The sequence below is a fragment of the Anopheles funestus genome, chromosome 3RL (genome assembly GCF_943734845.2).
Source record: "Anopheles funestus chromosome 3RL, idAnoFuneDA-416_04, whole genome shotgun sequence".
In the NCBI taxonomy this organism is placed as follows: domain Eukaryota; kingdom Metazoa; phylum Arthropoda; class Insecta; order Diptera; family Culicidae; genus Anopheles; species Anopheles funestus.
This window is the reverse complement of record NC_064599.1, coordinates 45,388,192-45,404,302: the sequence shown is the minus strand read 5'-3', so window position 1 is coordinate 45,404,302 and position 16,111 is coordinate 45,388,192. Positions and strand designations below refer to the sequence as shown.

The window sequence follows — 16,111 nt, the reverse complement described above, 5'->3', positions numbered from 1 at the left end:
CTCATTTTATTGTGAATTGATTGCATTTTCCGTTATAAACGAATTTTTAGATTCAATGAGCGATCAACGTAACGGTTAAAAAAAATTAAGTAAAGATTAATCCAACAAAATTTAAAAAATCAGTAGTTAACAGCTTCTTTTAAAGCCAGAGATTCAGCTAATTTTAAAGTTAACTATTATCGCCACCCTCAGTAATATTCATTCTAATCCGATATACTTCAGATATGTCACACTTTGTATAAGTGTTCTTATCCACAATGCGGTATACATCATTCCGATAATGTTGCAAATCTTCCTTCTTTCGCCTCCCACTATCAATATGCATATCCGTCATGACCTTTGGTATAGGTTCGATCTGTGCACGGTCCGCGAGAGATTGGTAATATTGTCCTTGAAATTCCGCACCCATCATATGGGCCTGCCGTTTCTTCAACCCTTTGCTCCACCGCTCGTTCATTTCTCGCTCATGATCGAGCAGCATTTCTTCTTTGCTGGGTATCGGTAGCCGGCCGTTGTAAAATTTCATACAGAACCGAGCTTGCAATTCGAACATAAGCGTTGCGCAAACGTAAAACGGTAACCCAATGAATGCCATCGTGGGATGATTAATGTTTACCACATGTTTGTAAAGTGGCCGCACCCAGTTGTCATCCACCTGTACACCACAATCAGGATGCAGAAAGGGAAAGCTGTATCGGTAACCGGTACAGTAGAAAATTAACGTTACCGGATGCTGCGAACCACCCACAAATTCAACACTATCCGGAAGGATGCGCAATACGTCTGGAACTTGCACTACATTATCAGGAAAGACTAGCTGTTTTAACTTTGCCGGTACGTGGTGACTAAAGTATACGATTTTTGCCATCTTGGCTGCTTCCAGTGTTAAATCCGTTCCGCTAGGACCGGCACCAATTACCAGCACTATCTGATCTTTGAAAATGTCCGATTTTCGATAGTCGTGGCTGTGTAGCTGCTTGCCTTGGAAGGACTCAACGCCTGGATACTGTGGCACGACTGGTGTGTGATAGTGGCCATTACAAATAAACACGAAATCATATGTTTCTGTTAATATTGTTCCACTGGGCAAATGGCGTACAGTGACATTCCAGCCACCGGTACCTTCCGGTGTTGGTTTTACCTCTTCGACCAAGTGTTCAAACGCGATCCGTTTGGTAACATCGTAGTGGTCGGAATAGTCTCGAATGAATTGCAACACCTCGTCCCAGGGAACATAGGAAGCGTCTTGGCTAGGCATTTCGTAGCCGGGAAATCCCATTACTTCCTTCGGTAGGTTCGTTTTAAGGCCTTCGTACATGCTGGTATGCACCGGTAATCCATACCGATCGTTTCCGACTTCGTCCGTGTACACCCATGTGCCGCCGATTTGGTCCGTTCGCTCGTAGATTGTAACGTTGCCACCCGTGTCCAAAATCGTTTTAGCCACACACACACCGGAACTTCCAGCACCAATTACACAGTAACGTTTTTGCTGCCTATCCTAGGTATCATTCAATGGGAGAAACAGGGTAAAGACAAACCCGATTAACTTTATGGTATAGAACCGTGATCAAGGGAAACAAAAACTTACCATTTCGTCGAATGGTGATACGTACTTCCTAATATCTAAAACAAACTTTCACGCACTTCTCATGCGCAACTGATGCGTAGCACTTTCGTCGAGCTCTGTTGAACTACCGTACGAGCTCGGTGGATCACTGGAGGGTTCGATTTGACAATAGCGCCAAGAGGGTGAGAGATCAGCTGATTTCGAGGTCTGATCTTTTGCATGACTGTCACTATGGGACAATAAAGTATTTAGGGGTCAAATGAAATCACAAACAATTCAATCTTAATAGCTAAATCCAGAGCGGATGGTAGAAGTTTGAATGGAAATGAGTCGATACACAATTCACTGCCTTAAAGATAATAGCTAAATTTTCGTCAGTAAAAAAAAACTAAATACAATTTATGGTTACATAAATATTTAACCAAATTCTAATTAAGATATGATACAAAAGCTATACAGTATTCGGAACTAAATCATTTAGAAAATAGGAAACGCAGATTCTTTTTTCGATCTTCTTTCAAATACATTACATTTGTGCTAGCAATTGCCAAAGTACGCCGTCGAATAGCCTGGAGGAAACTGTTCTTACGATAGTTTTCGTAAACCACGGCTGAAACATACATTCAAAATATTATGTAAAAGATGTTTCCTATCTATTACTTATGTAAAAAGAAAACAAATCCAAAATGTATCTATTAACGCATACGTTAACGCGTACCATCGCTTTATTTTGCTATTTTTGTATCCAGTTCTTCCTTACCCGATCCATTCCGGTACGATTCGTTCAACTTTATCAAGTAGGGTAGTCATAAACTGAAACTTATAATTACCAGAAATATCTGCACTATTCGCATGTTTGTCCGTACGTCGTCGTGTCTATAAATTTCTTGCCTTGATTTATTAACTTCGTACGGGTTTGTTGTTACCGTAGTTGACAATTTTATAACAATAGTTTTACAACATATAAAACAATTTCAAGGAAAAAATTGTGCAAAACCCAACATTTGCATATAAAATGTACAATCGGATAAAAAAAAATCTCTCCATCTAACAACACAGACATACACACACCTAAATATTACAACATACAATTGTTGATCGAATTGTGTATAATCATAAAGAACGACGGCGAATAGTACATCTAGTAATTCATTAAAAGAAAAATGTGTGTCTCATTTTTTGAGCCGTCGTTAGTCTTTGGGTATCTTCTTCGCCATTAGCTTTTGCGTATAGCTAGATAATGCCTAACCTGTGACTTATGAAAGATTTACTATACAGGAAGTCTTTTGATAATTAACGACACTTTTACTTAAGCTTATGCTCTAATTACAAATGTTAGAGATAGTTGAAACTATGCTCAGTAAATTATAAGGCTAACATTTTTATCCTTATTATGTTTGTGGCGAATTCAGGAATTCGTTACGGATTGCTGTGCTAATTTTTAAAAAAACTGACACGAAGTGGAAGTAACTCGGAGGGAATGGAAGATTTTGTAATAGCCATCTGTACGAAAGTTTACATTGCTGCTGGCAAACGCATCGTTTATCTCCCTAGATAACGTGTACAACTCTGGATGCTTATTTACGTGATATAACTAAACCGTCAAACGATAAACATATTCTCTTGTTTTACATTTCTACAGCAGGCTATACCGTACGCTTGTCGAATATACATCGAAACCAATCATTTCGTTAGGCAATGGTAAAATATTAAAGTAAACTAAAGAAGTTGCTGTTAAACTAAAACACAACTACACAAAAAGTTGATTATTATAATAACGAAAACAAAATCATCACATTGCACAACATATTTTTCTTTTCTACACGCGCGTGTTGCATATACCTAGTTGTTTTTTTTTAACAAAAAATCTCCTGTATCACACAGACACGCCTTATTCCGAAAGAAGTAAAACTTCTCCATTCTAGCATATTTAGCCTTTTGTAAATTGAATGCTGTTGCCGGTAATATTTTCAGTGCTGTAACGGCATTTGAGCGCAGGAAATGTTCACAAGAATGCCTGAGTTACAAAATGCAACAAACAATGGAAGGACGGTTTTTTGGTGTGCATACGATTCATATCAGATCTGAAAATAAGGTTTTGGAAAAGAATATCCGTGTCAGACTACGTGAAAGTGTTACGGGTGCAGCTTACAAATCGAATATGCTACATTCAGTAAACATTTTTAGAATTACTGCTAATTTCGCCATGTGCGTAGAAAAATTTTATGGGTGTGTGTGTGTGTCGGTGAGAGGGGGGAGGGTATGTAAGTGTAAGTTTGATCATTTTTTCCTTCTCCGTGTGCTATATTGTTCGTATCATACTTCATGTTTGTGAAAACATTCCACTTATTGCTGTATCATATTGTTTTCGAATGCTTATTTACCTTCTTATATAAATTTATTATACATGAGACAAGGAGGATTCAAAATATGACTTTTTAAATGAATTTCATATTCAGTCGATACTATCAGTCCCATGCCACTAGACTAAAATATTGATTGTATTATGTAATAAATTATAGAGTATGCTCAATATCTATATATGATTGCACTATTATCATCAACATGTTGTTTGCCTATCAGCATCCCAACCTGAGAGAGTTGAACGAGATTTGTTAACTGCTTTAAGACAACATCCCAAACAAACGTATCAAAAAATTAACCAAACGTGCTACAGCCGAGAACGGTAGTATTAGGATAATGTTTGTTTCTTTATAAAGTTTAAAAAATACTAACAGTAAACAATGAGCATATTCTGTGCGATTGACTAAACTCAATTAAACAACAGCAATAATAATTGCCTGCACATCTCCTTTCAAATTTGAGCGATAACAAAGGACACACATAAATGGAAGATTCACAGACATGTTTAACAAACTCGATCGATATTCTCCTTCGCAAGTAAACAATAGAAATAAGCATGCACTCTAAGAAAGTGGTAATATTGAAGATTCTCTTGTTGTGCCACGTTTTCCGGTCTACTCGATCGATGCCTCGGCGAACAGCTGTCCAATGTCTTTATTTTCAAGCGTCTCTGGCGAGAACGGTTCCTCATACGTAAGAAAACTATTCGAGTTGGAGATTGTTGTTTTGCGGCGGACATTTTTTGCTTTTGTACCAGGCGATGCTGCCACCGGTATAGTTGCAGATTTCACAATTCGACCTTCGGTGCTAGAGGGTCGGCCAGTATTGGTAAGCTTTTTCTGTTCGGTAGTGTGCCCTTCTACGCCAGCAACTGATAGGGTTTTGGTCGGTTTCTTACGTCTGCTACTTTCGCGTTTTCGATCAGCTGCATTTTGGACGATAATAACGTCAGAGCTAGATTTGGACTTTCGTTTGACAAACTCGTCCGAAATAAATATCAGCTCCACATCATCGCTGGCAGGTTCGGAGGATTTGGGATGAGGGGACAGCTCTTCCCCTTTTCCCGAGGGCCCGAGCGACATATCGTCGACAGATTTTGATATTGATTTCGAAGTGCCGGTATCGTCGGTCTCGATCCTATTGACCACTATCGTGAGCATTTCATCTGCTGGATCTAAACCGTGCACGGTGCTAGGCATCTGGAAGCTTCTTATCGCGACCGGCCGAAGGGAGAGTGACAGCGGATTCCGCTTGTCAATGCTTTCCATCGATTTGGAAATTTTCTTCGGGCTTTTCTGCACACGAATCGATTGCTGATCGCGTAACGATTGCCGTCTGAATTCGTCAGAAATTATGATGATTTCCTCTGCCTGAGGTATGCTTCGCCCGTGCGCACGCAGTAATGGAGCTTTTTTGCGAGATTGTCTCGAGGCGTGTTGAACACCGATCGAACGTCGCTCAACCGTTTCACTGTGACGTCGCTCGAGCGGACCAATTACAGGCACAGGAGAGTTCGGCGAAGGGAGCGGGGAGGCCGAGCTTCCGATCAACGAATCATCAGCACGTAGCCCCATCATCGAGTCGTCGATTGTGAGCGGTAGCGCTGAACGACGCGAACAAGAATCGTCTGCACCAGGCGAGCGGGATTCACCTATGCCGTCACATTCAACTGTTTCATTTTTCGTTTTTATGTTAACAATTTGCTTTAAAATATGCTTGACGTCTAATGATAATCTACACTTTGTACAAGATGAGGATGGGCTGTCCGTGCTATCGTTTAATTTGCGCACTAACCTATTCAAATTGTCCTTGTTAATGGCTAGCAATTTTTTACTTTTACCTTCTTTCCTCAAAACACCGTTACCCGGACCAACAATCGCAGTACCGACACTGCTCTCAGCATTAGTTGATTCCGCTGCACCTGTTGGACTGTTTCGTTGCATCTGTTGTAAATTTTCTTTGGAGATGTTGATGATGTTTTCATTGCAGGCGCATTTACGGAACTTCAGATTCAGCTCGATCATGCTGCTGTCAGAGGAATACGAAATGAAACCCTGAATTTCGTTATTCTGACACTGTGATCGTCGATCGTCATCCACGTCCGAGTTTTGATGAAAGTGATCCACCGCAACGCCATTAATGTGCACGGTAGCTTTCGCGCTTCCTTGGACGTTTGCATTGTCTCCGCCGTTTTGCAGCTGGCCACTGACATTATCCAGGGGGCTGGACGGTGGTGGTTGTTGTTCTTCCGCTGTATCTCTACCGTCACCATCGGAACGTGCGAGCGACAAACTGACTACAGGCGGTACCGGGACGGAGGAGGCAATATCGAATCCACTCCCTCCGCCAGGCTCCTGATGCTAGAGAAGCTTTTCTATTGCCGATGCATCATTGGTAGAATTTGAGCTTAGTGTAATTGATGCATTTAATATTTCATCATCTGAGGAGCGAATCGGGAACGAACACAAGGTGTAATATTAGCTTTTTCAGCCACACTCCCCCCAGCTCTCACCACAATACCTGTATTTAAATCTTCATCCTCGTCCTCTTCCTTGTCATCCTCATCATTTCCTGCCTCCTTTCGACCGTCACCATCACCTTTGGTACGCTTGCCACTGCCGTTGCCGCTGGAGCGTTTGTTCACCTTTTGTCAGTTGACCAGCTCAACCGACACAAATTGCTTCAGCCGCTCCAAATATTGGCTATACATTTCCACATCATTGTGACCGGCTCCTTCTACCCATAACGGTTCCACAGCGCGGGGACACTTTTCGTAGATTGTCATGCCATGAGAAAAATCGATCACCTCATCTTCGGTACCGTGTATCACCAGTACTGGTGATGCGACCTTCGGAACTTTATCGATACTGTGGGGGAAATGGAAAGAGAAAATGATAGCTGTAGTACGGTAGTTGGCGGTGCATTGAACACGCGGTGTACATACCTTGGAAATGCGTCGAAAAACCATGTGCGTTTTGTGGCAGGAAAGGCTACACGCATACCTGACATTAGCGGCGAATGTAGAATGACTGCACCGACCTCATAACGACTCGCCAAATCCACTGTCGGTACTGTGCCGATACTTTGTCCGTACAGAATGATATTCTCTGGGCTGATACCGTACCGCGTTCGTAAGGCATGCCATGCTGCATCGATGTCCGCATAGAGATTCTTCTCGGTGGGTTTTCCAGAGCTTTGACCGTACCCGGAATAATCGTAGCTAAAAATGTTACAATTAATCCGTTGACCTAAACCGATGAAAAACGTTGTCATCTGACCGAGATCGACAGCATTACCGTGGGAAAAAAGGAGTGTGAACCTAAAACAGAAAGGTTTAAAAAAAAATTTATTTCTTGATTGTCAATAGTTTTAGAAACAACTATTTGGAAGGTATTTCACTGAATGGTAAATAATACGGATTCGATGGGCACACACATAGTACCGTCAATAATTAAGAGCATAATGGAAGATGAGATTATGAGATAATTTGGATACACAATGTTTTTATCCAAATGAATATACTTACCGAGCATTAGCGCTACATTTTACGAATAAACAAGCGATTCTATTGCCTCGGGAGGACCGGGCGTAGAACACTTCGAAACATTCCTTCTCGCGGTCGGTATACTGCCAGTCTGCCTTATCGTGTAGCGTCAGGGTAAACTTGCTGTTCGTACTGTCAGCTTCCGGTTTCAGATCGTAGCTGGCTTCAGGTGGTAGAAAGGCCAACTTCGATGCAATCCGTCCAGGACAAGGAGGGCAACAAAACAAACAACAGAGCTCACTGAAGCTTAAACCGTTCATCTTTTTCTTGTCGACGTTCGTTGCGCTCGTATCCGTTGCCGTCGACGCCTCAACCACCTCCGCAGTGCCACTCTCAGCTCTCGCTAAGGTAGAGGAACTACTTTTGTTAATTTGTGCTTTCCTTTCCCGTTCCAGCTTGGCGTTGATGGTTGCTCGATCTTAGAGTTTAGTTCGAGTTCACTTTCCAAAGTAGAATAATTAGCTACCCCTAACAATGTAGACTTTCAACCAATTTTCTCACATACAACATACACGAACGCAGGAGAAAATGCTGTAGAGGGCATGAACCCTTGCACTATTTTTTCAAGACACACTCACGTTAACAAACAAGGAAAATGATTGGCCTCAACCATGCAACTTTTCTAGTCACATGTGATACAGCTCACCGATATTCGAGATAAAACTAAATTTCAATTGTTTTTATTGCTGGCGAATACAATTTCCTACTGACTAGCCGATGTGAAGCAAAAACGATACGAACAAGCAATCAAAACTCTCCTTGTTTTTTTGTTGAGTTTCGTTTTTTTTCTTTTGCCTGACAGCTGTCATGTTTCCGACAAATTCAACAACAACCTCCGACAGGGTACAACAGACGAAAACCAACCGAACGTTGATTATCCGTGCCTATCGGGACCCGATCCGAACCGGATAAACGGACAACACGTTGAACAATCTCGCGGATTTCCGATTAGTTTCCTTCGTAGTTTGTACGCTGTTGAAATAGTTAACGCCGGTGGTTTTGGTTATGCGTGGAAGAAGAAAGATTATTTACTTCACACTCTAATTATTGATAAGTTTGAGCGCAACCATTGTCAACTTAAACTTAACGAACCGATCACGTATCGCTTTCTGACGTAGAATCGAGTTTTTTGGCAGTTCTTGCAATAACAATGAAAAATAAAGACAGTTAAGTGTCCGAAGCGTTTATGTGTTTTTTTTATTCCATTATGACGGCCAGGCCGTATAACTGTGCTGTGAACTTGTATATGTATGATTGTTTTGAAGGATTGCTGTAACTGTTCGTGTGAATATGATTTGTGTGATTTTTTTTATAAATTCAACCGAGTGTGGGTTATGCTGAACGTAACTTTCTTTTCGTAGCGAACAATTAGGTCATGGACAATGGATATTGAAGTGCCAAAACTGGGATCGCTGAACTTTCTTTTAATAAACAAGTCACCAGTACATAGCCAAGGATGTCTACCTGTGTTCTGCTACGAAATCCTCGCTGAAAAGATGAAAAATGAAAGGAGACATGCTAATACTAGACGAACCACGTGGTGCTAAAGAAATCTTTATTGTCCTGGAAATCACGACGGTGGTCAAATCTGGCTACCTATACCCCTTTCGTACGTTTTCGATGTTGGTATTAAACAACGTTTAAGGTTTGACACCTTCTGCGGTTTGACACATCTGTGTGTCATACAGTTTAGTTTGGCATCACAGCCTATTACTTTATAATGCGCTCCGCGTGTTGAACTCTGAACTGTATCTTTTTGGCAGCGGAATAATAAAGAACTATAGTGAACTGTTATCAACCGTGCGTGTCGCATCCATTTATTAACATTCGCGGATTTCGGAAAAGTTACTTTTCGGTTTGGGACGCTATGCAAATAGTTACCGCATGTTTTCAGTAGGCGTAGACGAACGATAATTTTATTTTCACGTCTGTTTATAAACTTGAGCACCCCTGGAGTTCAACTTAAATTTATCGGAACCGAACGCATTTCGGTTTGTCTTTCTCGCATAGTGCTTGTGGCGCCATGACGGAAGGTCGTAACAACATAAAAAAAACTTCACAAAAGCTGGCATGTGCTTTCGTTATCCGCGCTAGATGCAAATCTTATTTATCGGTCGAGTGATAATTCCTTTTACCGTTTTTAGCTTTATTACACGCGTTAACTGATCTGGATGGTTTTCTACTATTCGCGCGAGTGACCATGGTGTTGTGGGTAAGTAATTTTTTTATAATCGGTCGCGTATATTAACATATCTTGATTATTTTCGAACCACCTTACGCTCGTCCTGGGTGGTGCAAGCGGCCGTGTAGATAGAGACTGCGCTTTGTGTGGAACAGTACTGGTCGCACAGAAAATCGCTCGGTTGCTCGAGGTGAGGGTACGTTACTAGCTCGGACCAATCGGTCCTGAATCCAGGATTCTGAGAATCGTCGAAGGTGTTGTCGATTGGAGACAACAGCTTTTGAGCATTCCGGTTGCTTGTAGAGTCGGGTTGCGAGGCACTGCCCGATAGTGCTCGTTCTGGATACCTGCGCAAGTGCTCGCTTCATACCAGCCTCAAGAATCGTTTGTATTCTTGGCGTGTGTTGTGTTTGCGAGTTCTCCTTGCACAGCTGCAGTGGCAAGTGTTCCGCTAGTGTTAAGTGTATAAGCCGTTTAATCGGGTATAGTGTACGTTGTATTAGTCGCTTCATTCTGCGCAGCTGGCTCCCGTTCAGTGAAAAATGTTCCGGTAGTGCTCGATGTGTGAATAAGTGTCTGGTGTGCCAAAATGCATTGTCGGCACTTGTGTGGGTCTCGGTCGCCGGCTTCCGAAGTGTGATAGTGGTTAGCTTTTTTCCAACAAGTAGGCTGGCGCTACCGTATTGTAACGAACTGATGCTACGAGGAACGTGAATTTGTTTCGCCTTTAGTAAGGATTGAGGCTGATGGTAATGCTCAGTCGTACAAGATTTTTTTTTTCAAAATTTTGTATGGGATGTGACCCCGTGCCTACATGCTTAGCAATTGTCGCGTTTGCGAACGCGACAATCGTAGCACAGTTTTCCCAAAAAATTTTGCGACTTTCGGCGCGACTTCAAGGTTGTTTAAGTTTTCTCGTGCAAGGTTTGTTTATGTTTTCAATCTGGCCGGTAGCGGGAAATTAATTTCGAATTAAATTAAATTAATTTAAACAAAGAAAATTATAATAAATAGTAAATTTATTGTTTTGATGAAGTTGATGAGAAAGGCAAGTTTTATAACTCCAGTGACGATGTTTCAAAACAATGGACCATCAAGAAAGCTCGTGGCAGGATGCTGCTAACTCCTGTGATACAAATAACGGCTGTTGCTAACAGTACCGCAGATTGGCCCGTTTTGTTTTCTTGTGTGTTTGACGCTGGAAAATCTTGTTATAATTTTTTCCGGTAGCCAGAAAGAATTGTAACAAGATAAATAGGTGAACGAAGATGTGTTTGCCCACCGCGTCATACACCGGGCAAAATAGAATTGGGTTCGGCAGCTTCGAGTAGCATAAAGGTAAAAATCTTCGAATACGGGTAATCAAACGTGTATGGCTTTTTTCTCATTTCATGACCGTCACCGTACCCTCAATATACAGGTATTCATAACCACGATTCCAACACAGCTTCCAAACTACCATCAATATACAGGTATTCATAACCACGATTCCAACACAGCTTCCAAAAGGGATCGAACACTGTGCTGTGGACTATCTAATATTTTTTAACTCTATTTTTTTTAACTCTAATATTTTTTCTAATTAATTAATTTAATTAATTACTAATTAATTATTAATTAATTTATATTGTTCAAGCAAGTTCAACATACAAGTAATAAATTCATAAACAATGCAGCCATGCATTTGTCTTCTTCTTCATCTATTTTCTGAAGCATTTGTCCACGATATGGGATTTTTGTATTGAATTAACAACGATTCTTCTGTTTTAAAAATAATATTGACATTCACAATAATTATATACAAATCCTGCGTACTTTTAAAAAATAAATAGCACTCGATTTGTTAATTTAATTTACAATATTTAATAACACTCAAAATATTTAATTTTTTAATTTGTATTAGTTTACCTTGGTATTGCCATGTTTACCTTGTTATTACAGAAAACTGTCATGGCGTCAAGTCGCGCTTCGAATCGCGATTTTTCGCTGAAAATACACGTATAGCGACTTTTCACAATTTTTTTTATATGGAGTTTCACAAAATTTTTCTGATTCGCGTTCGCAAACGCGACAATTGCTAAGCGTTTAGAGCCGGGGTGACAGCAGCCAAAATCGTCATGATTCGTCATGATAAAATCGTCGTGATTTTATCTGTCACCCCGGCTCTAAACGCTTAGCAATTGTCGCGTTTGCGAACGCGAATCAGAAAAATTTTGCGAAACTCCATATAAAAAAAATTGTGAAAAGTCGCTATACGTGTATTTTCAGCGAAAAATCGCGATTCGAAGCGCGACTTGACGCCATGACAGTTTTCTGTAATAACAAGGTAAACATGGCAATACCAAGGTAAACTAATACAAATTAAAAAATTAAATATTTTGAGTGTTATTAAATATTGTAAAATAAATTAACAAATCGAGTGCTATTTATTTTTTAAAAGTACGCAGAATTTGTATATAATTATTGTGAATGTCAATATTATTTTTAAAACAGAAGAATCGCTGTTAATTCAAAACAAAAATCCCATATCGTGGACAAATGCATGGCTGCATTGTTTATGAATTTATTGCTTGTATGTTGAACTTGCTTGAACAAGATAAATTGATTAATAATTAATTAATAATTAATTACCTTAATTAATTAGAAAAAATATTGAGTAAAAAAATAGAGTTAAAAAACATTAGATAGTCCACAGCACAGTGTTCGATCCCTTTTGGAAGCTGTGTTGGAATCGTGGTTATGAATACCTGTATATTGAGGGTACGGTGACGGTCATGAAATGAGAAAAAAGCCATACACGTTTGATTACCCGTATTCGAAGATTTTTACCTTTATGCTACTCGAAGCTGCCGATCCCAATTCTATTTTGCCCGGTGTATGACGCGGTGGGCAAACACATCTTCGTTCACCTATTTATCTTGTTACAATTCCTTCTGGCTACCGGAAAAAAATATAACAAGATTTTCCAGCGTCAAACACACAAGAAAACAAAACGGACAAATCTGCGGTACTGTTAGCAACAGCCGTTATTTGTATCACAGGAGTCAGCAGCATCCTGCCACGAGCTTTCTTGATGGTCCATTGTTTTGAAATATCGTCACTGGGCTTAAAAAACTTGCCTTTCTCATCAACTTTATCCAAACAATAAATTTACTGTTTATTATAATTTTCTTTGTTTAAATTAATTTAATTTAATTCGAAATTAATTTCCCGCTACCGGCCAGATTGAAAACATAAACAAACCTTGCACGAGAAAACTTAAACAACCTTGAAGTCGCGCCGAAAGTCGCAAATTTTTTTGGGAAAACTGTGCTACGATTGTCGCGTTCGCAAACGCGACAATTGCTAAGCATGTAGGCACGGGGTAACCCCGGCTCTAAACGCTTAGCAATTGTCGCGTTTGCGAACGCGAATCAGAAAAATTTTGCGAAACTCCATATAAAAAAAATTGTGAAAAGTCGCTATACGTGTATTTTCAGCGAAAAATCGCGATTCGAAGCGCGACTTGACGCCATGACAGTTTTCTGTAATAACAAGGTAAACATGGCAATACCAAGGTAAACTAATACAAATTAAAAAATTAAATATTTTGAGTGTTATTAAATATTGTAAATTAAATTAACAAATCGAGTGCTATTTATTTTTTAAAAGTACGCAGAATTTGTATATAATTATTGTGAATGTCAATATTATTTTTAAAACAGAAGAATCGCTGTTAATTTAAAACAAAAATCCCATATCGTGGACAAACGCATGGCTGCATTGTTTATGAATTTATTACTTGTATGTTGAACTTGCTTGAACAAGATAAATTAATTAATAATTAATTAATAATTAATTAAATTAATTAATTAGAAAAAATATTAGAGTAAAAAAAATAGAGTTGTTAAAAAATATTAGATAGTCCACAGCACAGTGTTCGATCCCTTTTGGAAGCTGTGTTGGAATCGTGGTTATGAATACCTGTATATTGATGGTAGTTTGGAAGCTGTGTTGGAATCGTGGTTATGAATACCTGTATATTAAGGGTACGGTGACGGTCATGAAATGAGAAAAAAGCCATACACGTTTGATTACCCGTATTCGAAGATTTTTACCTTTATGCTACTCGAAGCTGCCAATCCCAATTATATTTTGCCCGGTGTATGACGCGGTGGGCAAACACATCTTCGTTCACCTATTTATCTTGTTACAATTCTTTCTGGCTACCGGAAAAAATTATAACAAGATTTTTCAGCGTTAAACACACAAGAAAACAAAACGGACAAATCTGCGGTACTGTTAGCAACAGCCGTTATTTGTATCACAGGAGTCAGCAGCATCCTGCCACGAGCTTTCTTGATGGTCCATTGTTTTGAAACATCGTCACTGGGGTTAAAAAACTTGCCTTTCTCATCAACTTCATCAAAACAATAAATTTATTATTTATTATAATTTTCTTTGTTTAAATTAATTTAATTTAATTCGAAATTAATTTCTCGCTACCGGCCAGATTGAAAACATAAACAAACCTTGCACGAGAAAACTTAAACAACCTTGAAGTCGCGCCGAAAGTCGCAAAATTTTTTGGGAAAACTGTGCTACGATTGTCGCGTTCGCAAACGCGACAATTGCTAAGCATGTAGGCACGGGGTCAAATCCCATACAAAATTTTGAAAAAAAAAAAAATTGTATACAGTCTATTCCCGAGTTACGCTAATAATGCGTTCCTGAGGCAATAGCTTAAGTCGAACTTAAGCGTAAGTCGAATGTGATGTTCAAGAGAAATATTTTTTTGTCAATACAAAACATTTGTAAACATTTACAATTTATTCTCGTACATTTCAACAATATTTTACAATGTCAATTACAAAACAATTCAATTTCAATTCCAATTCAATATTTCTGTTATTTTAACGATTCTATCATGACAATTTTAATTATTATTTTCGATTTTGCACATCGTTATCATTTCAAATTCAAATATCCTATGATTTCAAAATATTTACAAAACTATTCATGGTTAACTGTTTGGTTGTGCCTTTCTTATCCTGTAATATTTTTGTATAAATTGCCATTTCTTCTCTAATACGGTCACTCTAGAAAATCTTTCCTCATTTTCGTCCATTGTTTCTAAATCTGCTTGTTCAATTTCTAAGTGATTGAAAGTTTCGGTCAATCTTTTTACTGTAAACACTTTTTGCAAATCTCCCTCATCTTCTTCTGCATCATCGAAATATTCTTCAAGCATTTCTAAAGTTTGGAGTTTAATTAGTTCAGCGTTTAATAAGTGTTTCCCCGGGACAGGTTATAAGGTTTTTCATTTCACAAAAATCTGCTTCTATTTGCAATGAATGGGCTAACGTAAACATTCTTGAACTTCGGTATCTATTGACTCTGATAAACTACTATCTTGCACTTGATCATCTGTAAAATAAACTGGGTAAATTTTTTTAAGCATTTAGTATTGTGTCCTGCTTCACCATTTCCATCCATTTTTTTCACTGCATTCAAAATATTGTACTTCTTCCAAACTTCACTCAATGCTCGTTAAACCATTGTGTAGAAATGGAACGTGCAACCCATCCTTTGGAATTAAATTTCCATATAAATTTCCGGCGGACAGTTACACCTTTGAATGCTCGAGGCTTATGTGACCGATAAACTGTAAGTGGCTTGAGCTTAAAATTACCTGTTAAATTACCTCCAACCACGATGGTTTACCTATCTTTCGCAGCTTTACATCCAGGCATTGAATCCATTTCTTTTGTTACATAGCTATGAGTCGCCATCTATAGATATTAAGATACATTCTATAAGTTTCTTTGTAATACTAAGAGTATTTAAAGGTATTGAACAATTAATAGTTATTAAAATATTTCTTAATCTTTCTAAAATATCCTTATCTATTTCTAAGATCTTGTGTAGTGATGTTGAATGTTGAAACGGGTGAACAAGAAAAACGAGGCAAACTATTTTAATTTCCAGAATTTTATTTTTCGCTGTTCGCTCGGGCAGCGTTTCCTCCTAGCTCGGACTACGATTAATGTTCGCAATGTTGTCCGTTCCTAAATTTATATGAATTCGTTGGCGCTCAAATTCCTATTTCCTAATCCTGATTGGCTACTTTGAATATACATTAGTTATTTCCTATTTCCCTAATTCGTATGCTACGTTTCTATTTTACTCTAGCCTATAAATTACATAAAAATCATACTTCTATTCTATTCTATCCTACATATTGCATTAAATTCTACGAATTCTCTCTCCTAACCAATACATGTACTAGTTAGCTATAATTAATTAAATTGCCTATATTCCAGGCGCTGCACCTCCCACCCTTTAAAAATGAAAAGTATATGCTTTTCATCCCTTTATTAATCTATTCTTATGTACTGTACTTAGCTTATTTGTATTTTTATTCTTAATTGTACAGTTGACATTATCTAAGCTTACTACTATATATGGTCCG

General features: G+C 38.8%; 3 protein-coding genes across 4 annotated transcripts; all 3 read right to left on the bottom strand.

Moving 5' to 3' along the window:
• Positions 1-109: 109 nt before the first annotated feature.
• Positions 110-2,146, bottom strand: LOC125768289 (senecionine N-oxygenase-like). The gene is made up of 2 exons (XM_049435716.1): positions 1,592-2,146; positions 110-1,501 (listed from the first exon to the last, which is right to left on the bottom strand). The coding sequence occupies exons 1-2, from the start codon at positions 1,592-1,594 to the stop codon at positions 170-172; spliced, it is 1,335 nt and encodes a 444-aa protein (XP_049291673.1). The 5' UTR covers positions 1,595-2,146; the 3' UTR covers positions 110-169.
• Positions 2,147-2,261: 115 nt separating this feature from the next.
• Positions 2,262-6,529, bottom strand: LOC125769452 (uncharacterized). Its single transcript, XM_049438185.1, has 2 exons — positions 6,521-6,529; positions 2,262-6,294 (listed from the first exon to the last, which is right to left on the bottom strand). The coding sequence occupies exons 1-2, from the start codon at positions 6,527-6,529 to the stop codon at positions 4,549-4,551; spliced, it is 1,755 nt and encodes a 584-aa protein (XP_049294142.1). The 3' UTR covers positions 2,262-4,548.
• On the bottom strand, positions 6,269-8,531 carry LOC125768307 (alpha/beta hydrolase domain-containing protein 17B-like). 2 transcript variants are annotated; one of them, XR_007418866.1, is made up of 4 exons: positions 7,461-8,531; positions 6,879-7,253; positions 6,455-6,801; positions 6,269-6,374 (listed from the first exon to the last, which is right to left on the bottom strand). XR_007418866.1 is itself a non-coding variant. In XM_049435755.1 (3 exons), exons 1-3 carry the CDS (start codon positions 7,736-7,738, stop codon positions 6,585-6,587), a joined length of 870 nt encoding a protein of 289 aa, XP_049291712.1. In that variant the 5' UTR covers positions 7,739-8,531; the 3' UTR covers positions 6,401-6,584. The 2 variants fall into 2 exon arrangements, 1 of the variants encoding a protein (XP_049291712.1); XM_049435755.1 differs by lacking the exon at positions 6,269-6,374 and having other exon boundaries at positions 6,401-6,801.
• Positions 8,532-16,111: the final 7,580 nt, after the last annotated feature.

Bases quoted from the DNA above. Each gene is read 5' to 3' on its own strand.
- LOC125768307 (XM_049435755.1), bottom strand. From the start codon at position 7,738: ATGAACGGTTTAAGCTTCAGTGAGCTCTGTTGTTTGTTTTGTTGCCCT. The intron at 7,254-7,460 runs GTAAGTATATTC...TTTCTGTTTTAG, and splicing joins AAATGTAGCGCTAATGCTCG to GTTCACACTCCTTTTTTCCC. The intron at 6,802-6,878 runs GTATGTACACCG...TTTCCCCCACAG, and splicing joins TTTTTCGACGCATTTCCAAG to TATCGATAAAGTTCCGAAGG.